Source organism: Amblyomma mixtum, chromosome 3 (assembly GCF_055824585.1).
Source record: "Amblyomma mixtum isolate Tamu chromosome 3, ASM5582458v1, whole genome shotgun sequence".
Taxonomy (NCBI): Eukaryota; Metazoa; Arthropoda; class Arachnida; order Ixodida; family Ixodidae; genus Amblyomma; species Amblyomma mixtum.
In genome coordinates, this window is record NC_143014.1 from 399842937 (window position 1) to 399854081 (window position 11145).

The window sequence follows — 11145 nt, forward strand, 5'->3', positions numbered from 1 at the left end:
GCACGCATTAATGAGCTGCGCGCCCTTCCGATAGTGCCTGAAAATTCTTTGCACGGAGGCCATGAATCGCTGTAGAGCTCGCGCTCTCGATCATATGCTTAGCTTCATCCGGCCGGCTTCACTCGATCCTGGCTCATTTTCGGCAAAGATGTACACATATCATATATCAATATTGTACGGTAAACGTTGTCTCGTAGTGAACTTGACAACTGATGCGTACAACCAAGCGGTTCGCATAACTGAAGTACTTCTGCGTTTCGTGCGAAGCATATATATGGCCACCCATGCAAAGACGGCCGGCCGCTGTTCGGCTTTGCTGACTTTTCTTCACTCGTCCTCGGCGCAGACGATTCCAGGCGCACGGCATAAACTACGGCCAGGTGAAAAAAAATGTGTGTTAGCTGCGCAGTTAATTTTAATCTAGGGAGAACCATATATTGAGGCGAATGAATTTTTAAAAGGTGCTATAGCTGCACAATTAATTCTAGCTTAACGCGTTTGTGCGCGCTGCGCGCAAAAAGTAGAGCAAATGTGGTATCGGTACGTACGTCGATCATACTTCATACTCAAAACTGATTAGGTTCGACCTTTCCGTTATGCATATGCTGCGCACCGCGTGCAGTGAACCCGCCCGCTATCAGGGCAGATCTGCCTATCTGATAGCCAGTACACGTACGCATGTTTGTGTGCGGCATACACCGGCCAGGAACTGCGCCAGTCGGAATTAACTTTTTCTACTACGCATAGCCTTCCCTCGATCCTCGATCATCCTTTCAGCAAGGTGGAGACGCTGCATGCATGCTCGATCGTCCAGAGCTTCCTCGATCGGGCAACGAAACCAGTGCCCATATTCTACGCGGGGGCGCGTGCCCGCACCGATTTTCGTAGTCACGAGGAATTCATACGCCAGCGCACCTTTCAGTCGGGGATTAAGGTGACTGAATGCAGCGCACAGCGCTATAAGCGCGGCAAAGACGTGCAGCGAATTGCTCGCGCTGAACGACAGCGCAAATATTTTTTTTTTTCCATGGCGCGACGTTTCTGTTTAAATAATTTTCACCAAGCAGGAAAGCGCCCTGCACTTGCATTGACTGTTGAAGCCAAGCGCAGTGAGTACACTGAAGTCCCCTCGAGGCATCTGTGTTGTCATGAGAAGCCGCACAACTCATGTGCGGCTCTCCTTCAGTCTTTATCTCCCAAATTCCCCTCCCTACGCAGAGTAGCATGCCAGCGATATTGAAACGCCGGCTATATTCTCTGTATTTCATTAAAGAGTCTCTCTCTCTCTGGCGATGTGTATCGTTGAAAACATTAAACTCGCCCACCTAGCACCGCGATGTCAAGGGAACATATTCCTTGACGCTGGATTCATGATCTCTATGCAGTTAATTCCCAGCCCCCTGTATGTCACACTAAGTGAATGGGGATTAACCATCACATCACACCAACTGGCCAGCTCCACTGGCTGGAGGACCTTCTTTGAAAGGCATTTGGGTAAAAATTCTTCGTATCACTGTAGGGTATACGGCAACTTAATTGACAGCAGTAACAGAATTTTGGTTCCCGGAACACACCCATGGAACATGTAACGCTGCATCAAAAATAAGTGCAGCCAGTTTTGAGCCTTTGAGGTTTTGAGGATTGTTCTCGCAATCACTCTCCGAAGGTACCATTCCAGACGACTGGGAAGTGGGGAAGGTCGTTCCCGTCCACAAATCAGGTAGTACTGATTCACCTCTTAATTATCGCCCCATTTCATTAACAAGTGTACCGTGCAAAATCATGGAACATGTCATTTACTCTCAAATCATGCAATTTTTGGATTCAAATAATTTCTTCCATCCATCACAGCATGGATTTCGCAAGGGGCTCTCCTGCGAAACTCAACTAGCCATTTTTCTACATGATATTCACGCCAACCTTGATACTAACCTGCAAACTGACTCCATTTTCCTAGATTTCGCTAAGGCATTCGACAAAGTACCTCATCAACGCTTGCTTCTTAAACTCTCCCAGTTGAAGTATACATCCGAACATAATTGCATGGATTAAAGCTTTCCTCACGCATCGCTCTCAGTCCGTCGTCATTAATAACCAACTTTCCAACCCGCTTCCAGTAACCTCTGGCGTCCCACAGGGTTCTGTTCTCGGTCCTTTGTTATTCCTCATATATATTAATGATTTACCCCAGCATGTCTCTTGTCACATCCGCTTGTTCGCCAATGATTGCGTCATTTATCGCTCAGTGACTGACCATTCTGACCAAGAATCCCTTCAGGCAGACCTGCGCCATGTGCAAGACTGGTGCTCGCAGTGGATGATGATGCTCAACTCTAACAAATGCAAGTGCATGTCCTTTCACCGCCGTCGAAATCCTCTTGTTTTCAAATACACAGTCTGCAATTCCCCAGTTGACCTCGTCCAGTCATATAAATACTTAGGAGTCACCATTTCTAATGATTTATCTTGGCGTTTGCACGTGACTAACCTGATATCATCTGCTAATAAAACACTAGGTTTCTTAAAACGTCACCTACGGGAAGCCCCACAACACGTAAGACTACAAGCGTACATCTCATTCATTAGAACTAAACTTGAATATGCATCACCCATCTGGAGCCCTTATCAAGAATATTTAACACACGCTATCGAATCTGTTCAAAACAGGGCTATCAGATTCATGCACTCCTCATACTAGTAGGACGTCAGCATATCATCCCTCAAATCGTAGTCAGGTCTAGATAATCTTTCTAGTCGCCGTCGCATAGCCAGTCTTGTCCTGTTTCACAAGTTCTTTTATTCACCACTAAAACAAGAACCATACATTTGCGCACTTCCACAACGTAGGTCCCACCGCATCGGTCGATCATTCTCTTCCAAGTTTTGCGTCCACGAGGCCGTACCACTGTTTTTGCCAACTCATTTTTCTCTCGTGCAGCAGCTGACTGGAACGGCCTTCCCCATAATATTGCTGCCATAACATGTTCATCATCATTTTCAAGCACTGTTGATTGCTGCATTTCGTAAACCCCACCCCTTATGTAACACCCTGGAGAAGGGTCTTTAAGGAAAATAAAGTGATGTGATGTGATCTACAAACATGATTTATTACACACACTAGGCCACAACAACAAAGCAGAGGGAGTAATAAATGTTGGACAGGAACGTGCATTATTCTTTACACTTAAAGGCAGCAAACATTTTAAACACATGAAAAAACAAGGATGACAAAGCATCATACTATCAGGCTGCAAGGCCAGGTATATCCTTATGTCTAGAGACCAGATTTTAGGCAAATGCCTATTTTTTTCAAGGCATCATAGGCGCACCATTTTTACATATGAGCATGAATTAGGCATTCACGACATGTTTAATACACATTTGATGGTGCCTATAAATGCCTATTTTGGGCGTCAGCGCCTATAAATGCCGATTTCCAACGTTGGTGCCAAAAATTCGCTATTTTGAAGAAAATGGCCCTGATATACGTTGTGGTTTTGTTTTCAAATTCTCTTTGTTTTCGAATCCATTTCGGTTTCGAGTTGAACCCACACATGGCAACATTAAATGATTTCGTCACTTGGGTGTGGTGAACATTACTCCAACGCCGACTGTGTAGACAATGTCAACCACATCAGCCAAAAATATCGAAATAACCTTTTTCCTGTTTCTGCCATTTTGTAGTTACAGCTTGTAAACTCTGGCCGTTAAAATGGTAGTTGACCAGATGGTGCTACATTTTCGAAAGTACATGAAGTACGTAAGTTTCGTCCACATAATTCCCAGTGGGTTCAAGTTGACTGCAAATTGTCCCATAAGCTGGCTGGATAAAGTTTAACTGGATAAAATTTGCCATATTGGTAATCTGCCTTATGATCATTCCTTGTGCCTCATCTGCATGTCATCCTAATCAAATAGCCTTTGGCGGCAGTTTTCTTGGAGCAGGCCGCACTGGACAGCTGAGAGCCGTGCCAGTCGTGCGTGCATATGGAACACATTCATGCACTCAAACAATGTTTGATGCTTGTATGAATATCACTCTTTTGGCGTCACTCCTATGTCATATTATCTCAACCCTTCAATCGAAATGGTTTCCTACAAGCACACTCCTGTAACATCTGTTGGTGTGGAGCGTTCCTTTTCAGCTTACAAGCTTGTTCTCAGTGAGAAGAGGCACAATTTTGAGCCCACCAACATGGAGACGTTGCTTGTGTGCTACTGCTTTCATGACTTTAGCAGTGATTACTATATGAACGGTGTTTATTTATTATGAATCCCCAGTGGATGTACGTAGGCCCGTGCTGAACTATATAATTATTTTCGGCATATAAAGCATCACCAGCACTAAGCGGCTACATTTTTAGCATCTCGTACTTATGGTTTCCAGACCCTTTTAATAGCAAGCACCATTTTAAATCCGCGTGACTTCCGACACTTGGAGCCACTAACTATAAAACGCAGTTTACACAAATGGTGACACATTTATTAATGTTAAACCACCGTGCATGCCTGCAATAGATAAGTTTAATTCCTATGCGGATGACTCTGAACACATGTCGGATGCTTTAAAGTCACATTTGCGTCAATTGCTAAATGCATGGCCTCTTGTTTTACTATTGTGCACGACAAGCAAATTGTTTGTTTCCAGGTATGCCAACGCATTTTAAAAGGCTTTGTAACCATCTCTTTTGCTCTGCTGAAGCATGCGTGTTGTACGAAAAGCTTCACGACAGCTTTAAAAAGAGTGCTTCTAAGGTTCGCACACAATGGTTAAGATCTCAAATCATTCCAGCTGTTTTTACTTTATGGCAGATATTGCGTGCTGATGTTCGGATCTGATAAGTGCAATTTTGATGCAGTTTATAGTGCCTATTTTTCTTTTTAGGTGCCTAAAATCAAATCTTAACCACCTATTTTTGGCGCCTAAAACATGCCTTCTTGGTGCCTAAAAATCCGGCCTCTACTTATGTCTTATAAATCCCATCAACAGACTTTGTCAGCATACATGGCAATGTGTTCTCTCTTGCATTATTTGCACTAAATACTTTGAAGCATAAATGTTCCAAGAATAAAAGAAACTTTGAGATTAATGCAATATTTTCACGTAGTTGTGATGGCTGCAGTTTGGCAGTCAGGTAGACAGCAAAACGGCTTCCAAAAAAACACTGTTGGGCTCTTTCACACCCACAAAGAACTGAACGACTTGGCAGCGGCGTAGCAACAAGCGTGCTTGGCGGTCGTCCAAGACAATGCCTGCCGCTTGTGGCCGTGCTGAATTTATAACTGACGACAAACTTTTGACAATGTGACAATATGGAGCAACATCCCGTCACAATCTGAAGATTGGTGTAATTGCTGGTAACTGCAATGAATTTCATGGCCACAAGTTCGAAAAAAAGTTAAACACACTGAAGAGCTACCTTAAAGGAATACAAAAATAAAAATACACTGAAACTACCTTCATGAACTGCACATCATACATCACTACCAGATCAATCTCTTTCCTTCTGATTGGGCACTTCACACAAGTATGAAACATTATTAATACTAAAGAAAACACATTGCAGAGACACATCATCAAGGGAGTGCAAACAATTATTCTGATCAGCCGGTGGGTGCTGACACTGCATGATATGTAGGACATCAAATACAAGTGGTGAAACAAGAAGCCTTTGGGAGTGAAAATATATACAGCCTGCAATCTCATAAATTCCAAGTACATAACAATATGAGCCGTCTACCATTTTAACATAACAAGAGCAGGTCTTTTTTGGAGTCGAATAATCCGAACTGTGTATAATAATGCTGCCAATTTGTGCTCGAAAGTACCTAGACATCTGAGGAATGCAGCCAAAGCGTGAATTGAAAATCATTTTTAGCTGCTCGGGAAATGAAGGAACAGGGTGTGGCACACCTAGAGCACATGTCTGGTAGCTGTTTGTGTGCTGAGCGCCAATATTTTTCTTGGCAAAAGCCAAATGAGCTGGGAGCTCCAAATTTCTTTCCAAGCTTCGATAGCACTGCTGCATTATGCACCGTTCAGCGACCTGCATAGGCACCAGCTTGGCTGCTGACACAAGCCGCAGTGCACGGCCAATCCCATCTTCAAAAGGAAACGTGGACACACCCCATAATGGGCCAAACATGCGCGTAGCCTTAGAAAGGTGCAGCAGCTGGTGAACATTATATGTCATAGCTGCCTCACCATAGAGCCTCGCTGCTTGCTGTACAAAAGACAGCAATAACATTTCAGCTGCACATATGTCACCCTCGCTTACAGTATCTTGCAGCAACAAAAACACTGCCTTTACAAGGAGCACAAAGTGTACCATATATGGCCGAGGAAGCAGATCTGACAAACATGGGATACAGTAGAACAAAAGCCAGTACCGCCATTCTGTTGCCTTCCAGTAAGCACGTTCTGAAAGGGGTCGTGCAGTCCTTGAAAAAGTGATGGGAGGCCTAATAGTGCACAGTCGAGAGTCCAAAAGCCTGACATGCCGTCCAATGTAGAAGGCTGAGCCGGTAGCTGACAGCCACAGTTCAACCAGCTGCTTTGTCACACCCTCAAGGACACAATGCATATAGTCTGGTGGTAGGCCCCACACAAGGTCAAGGCCTTTCAGTTTGAGAAGTGAAGATGGCCCCTTGAATCCCTCAAATGTTGCATCCGGTCCCCTTGCTTGGCGCATTGCTTCTAGCACACGTCCATGTGTCCGTTCACAGGTTGCCTGGCCATGGAAGAGGTACTTGACCGTGCCTGCAAAAATTGCACAGTTCGCAGTTTCCTTATTCTAATAATATATGGCTTGCAAAACTCAGCCTGAACCTTCCACTTGAATTGGAAATGAGACCCAAATGTAATGCATACAGGTACCGCACATAAATCTGACAGCCCAACACCAAATACCAACCCAAATGCATTTGCAATATTATAAATGCATTGCGTTTATTCAATAGTGCATTCACCTTTTTGAACGTGATGGTCTACACTGGGAACAGTACTCGAGCGACTTAACATCAGGAAGTAGATCTATATTCGTGAACCTGTTTAAATGTTTAATTTCCTTGCTTTAGTTTCACCTAGCATCCTTCATGATACCATACTGACACCTAATTAATTGTCAATCAATATTACTATGGACACCTTAAGAAATGGACCCACATTGAAATAGTCAATGAAACTTACCATCAACACATGTACCTTCCTCAAGGCACCAGCTGCACCCATAATACCCATTAAATTGCTTCATATTCAGGATGGATGCTCTTGCTGGTGAGTCCACACAACACACAACTGCATGTACTGCAGACTTCACAATTTTTCCTGAATGTGACCATACAATTTCTCCAATATTGTTCACTTCATCAACGAACCTTCGCATAAAAATGTGCATAGGTGGATGCTCCTTCGCGAACCACAGCCCTGACAGCGTGACGTGCTTCCACCGAAGTTCCATGGGCAGTTCGTTCAACATGATCTGGATAGGCCAGATTGAACTTTTCGAGGACTCAAACACAGGTGCCCCATCAGTGTTAAATGTGAGTGTGACATCACTCCATTTCATATTGAGCTGTCGCCGAATACTTTTATAGAGGTCACCGTCGGTCACATCTCTGTAGATTCCTGGCTCTCGGATCTCTGTTGAAAGCTTCTGCAGATTTTCAAAAAGAATGGAACTATAATGCCTGATTAAATTTGTTAATTGTTGCTTGAGGTCGAAAATGATGAAAAAACTTCCCATCCCTATTAGGCTTTTAACATTTTTCTTTAAGTTGCAGCCACCACAAGTTACTTCACTGTTGGCAGGAATTTCATGGGTGGTGCCAAGATGCTCATGGCAATGCTGGCAGAATAAATGCAGCCTTAGTGCCTGTTTCCTTTCTTTCCACAACTTCCGTAGCAAGTAGGTAGACGGTGGCATAACTGCTTCTCCAAAAAGGGCATTCAGAAGTGTCAGGAGGCCTTTAACCTGTGACCAGGTAAGCCCTGCTGTCACAATGTAAGCCAAAATTAGCAGCAGTGCTTGTGCTTTAGTTGTGGACTGATGTGGCAGTGTTTCCTCCGAGAGCTTCCTAAGGTATACGTCAAAGTCATCAGAAATGTTGGAGAAGTCTGCGCCCTCAGTTTCATTTTCCTCGACATCACTGTTTTCTTCCCTGTCTTCATTAGCACCACATTCCACACATTCTTCGTCAGAGCTGTCTGTGTCTTGGACATCACTGGCAGAATCGGCACTGTCATTTTCATATGTAGGAAGCATTTCATGAACAGCATCATTCTGTGCTGTCCCTGCCCAGCTTGGACTTGAACCCTCACTGTCATCAACACTTAAAGATTCATCTTCATTGTTTTCGTGCTGGCTTGAGCCAACAGCTGCTTGGTTCCAATTGTCCTGCAAATGAAAATATCAGTGATTCAAACATTTCTATCTTCACTGAGCAAATTTCATTTTTACAGCAAACAGCACTGTAGTACAGCTTGGATACAAAGTTGCTTTGTTCTCCTTCAGGCGTGCACAGATTATTCAAATTTTTCTCCTCAGCCATCCACTTTTTTCGAAAATCATGCAAACCTTAAAAGGTTTCATATGGGGAAGCTGTAGCCATGCTGACAGCCAACCCTCCTGTTGAGGAATGAGCAATTTTAGCTGGCTCTATACAGCATGAAAATGCCACTCTCCATGGGGAATGTATTTGAAGGAAGAAAGACAAAAGAGCACAAGAGATAAGGAGGAAGTGAAAAGAAAAAGCAATCAAGGGTGGTCACAGAATTAGGTGCAGTCATTAAAGAGGTGAGAGGAAAACTGATTCTGAATTCACCAAGAAAGTCAGGCAGACCTACTGACAGAATGCTGCAGTTTCTAATGTTATAATGAATTCAGCATGAAGCTTAAACCCTAAAATGTCCGCGGAGTAATGCAATCATTACAAAAATGGCTTAAGAGTCATGGAATAGAGGGCACAGAAGTGGCAGCCAGATGTGCTCAAAATTTTCTCTAATCGTTTACTGTCTCCCATTCTGCAGAATACCACTCTGTCTCTGGGAACTTTAGTAAACGTGTGAAAATAATGTTGAGTACATGAACCTGCCATTAAACTTAAATTTTCTGAACATTTCCTGAGAGGAGCACTCAGCTAGTTATATCAAATGAGTCAGTGACTTCAGTCCGAATGCCTTGTCGTCCCGAGTATAAGCTGGTCCTGTTGACTGCAAACAAGTGCACGCTGTTAGTACCATAGCCCAAATAGTCGGGTACAACTTAAGAACGCTGCGGCTTTTCCCCCCTCAAAGGACCGCTTTCCAGCCAATGGTGTCGGCCCATGCAATTCACATGACACTGCTAGCATGACAATGCAGACAGCTGTATGGCACTGCTGATAAAACAGACCTACCTGAGCAGCACCTGAAGTCCTGGCTCTTTTTATTGCATTGGCCAGAGTCTGCCTGGGAACTTCAACGCTGTTTCCCTGCTCGAGGTAGCGCCGGTAGCGTTGTCGCGGCTTTCCTGGCATCGCGATATTACGCAGCTGAAGCCACCTCGGAACGCCAGTTTTGCGCGCTTTTATCGCATGTAGTACTACAAGGCTACAAGCCTCTCCAGAAAGAGCAAAAAAAGAAAATGAGTGAATAAAAATATTAATTTGGCTGTGCGCGGCTTGAGTGGCTTGAGCGAAATAAGCGCAGTAGAGCAGGCAAGCAAAAAGCTAGCTAGGTGAAAACTAGTTGAAAATATTTCCGACGCATCTCGTTCGTTCTCAAAGGTGCGGCGGACGCCACTGTGGCGACTGTAGCATAACTGTAGTAGTCTGGCAACACTCTAGTATGGCAACAGTGGTATAGTAGACGCTGGGTACGTCTCGCGAAACTCTGCCGCGCATCAATCCACCACCTCGTCAAATAGTTTATAAAGGGGGTCGTGCATCAGTCATGCCGCAGTCTTGCTATCTTCTCTGAAAAGCGTTTGCAAGATGCACGCGGTACTTTTGAGAAGCTGCAAAGAGAAGTTTGCCAATGCTTATATCCCCGATTGTCCCGCAATGTATTACCGGTGACGACGAATCATATCTAGCTTGTCCGCTCGTCGCGACTAAGCCCATCTTACATGTACGAAGGATACGCGATCATAAATGCAAGTGATGACGTAATGAAACAACCCAAAAAGTCGCACAGACAGCGTCTTCAGGTCCGGTTGTGGGCGGAGAGCACCACCCTCACTCGCACCAAGTCGCATGTGCAAGCGACGCAACAGGCAGCAGATATATTGCGCATTCGCTGAGGTTTCGCCCGGCTAAGTGAAACAGTAATGCGTCACCTCGTTCTGGTCGTAATTTCTGCAAGTGTTTTCCTTTTCCAACATCTTTTACATTTTATTAAACCGCTACGAATATACGCCTGAGTCATTTTACCGTGTGCCAAACAATGTTAGGCAGCTACGAAAGACACAGACTCTGTCGGTGTATGATATATATAACTGTACTGTACGAAGATGATGAGCCCGGGGAAATTAATTCCCGCCCCAGCGGGCCGCACTTCTGTGCTGGTTGGTTGGCTGAAACATATTCTTTCAGTTGCACATATTGTTCGAGGCACTTCGGTTGTGGCGGGCGCGTATCCCACCGTTTCAGGCGGACTCTAGGCGAACGCTAATCTGGTCACCGCCAACTGCCGTAAAGCGTATATGTTGCATCGAGCCTTATGTGCCACAAATTCCTGGAGCTTATCCAGAGCAGAGCGACGATCGTGGTCTCTTGTGTTGCTGAAAGATCCTTTCTTCGGGCTCACTGTTGAAAAACTCCTCGGTTAGCGCAGCGGCTAGGAGGCGAGTAGTTAATTCGTGTGACCCTCGGTGTCTCCTCCGCGGCGCATATATGGGTAGGACGCGCTTGCTCCTGAGCACGGAGACGATGAAAAGACGATTGAAAGATATGTGCTGTGCTATGGCCACTCGATTTCCCTGGCATATAAAAGGCATATATGTGAACAGACTACACGCCTGAACTATGTGAAATCGCATCAAGTCCTGTTTATGTATGGTTCACGTCGTTCCAGTGCAAATGCGCGACCAGCACTTAAAGTTAGAAGGGTACAGTAAGCAATATGGAAGGGAACACGTGGCCTCCGCACTTCGCTGCCACCGACAG

General features: G+C 44.7%; 1 protein-coding gene across 1 annotated transcript; it reads right to left on the minus strand.

Annotated features, from left to right (window-relative positions):
- Positions 1-4797: 4797 nt before the first annotated feature.
- On the minus strand, positions 4798-9516 carry LOC149357341 (uncharacterized). The gene is made up of 3 exons (XM_089576568.1): positions 9397-9516; positions 7190-8396; positions 4798-6760 (listed from the first exon to the last, which is right to left on the minus strand). Exons 1-3 carry the CDS (start codon positions 9514-9516, stop codon positions 5493-5495), a joined length of 2595 nt encoding a protein of 864 aa, XP_089432694.1. The 3' UTR covers positions 4798-5492.
- Positions 9517-11145: the final 1629 nt, after the last annotated feature.

Bases quoted from the DNA above. Each gene is read 5' to 3' on its own strand.
- LOC149357341 (XM_089576568.1), bottom strand. From the start codon at position 9,516: ATGCCAGGAAAGCCGCGACAACGCTACCGGCGCTACCTCGAGCAGGGA. The intron at 8,397-9,396 runs GTAGGTCTGTTT...TTTCATTTGCAG, and splicing joins GGACTTCAGGTGCTGCTCAG to GACAATTGGAACCAAGCAGC. The intron at 6,761-7,189 runs GTAAGTTTCATT...CAATTTTTGCAG, and splicing joins GGAAGGTACATGTGTTGATG to GCACGGTCAAGTACCTCTTC.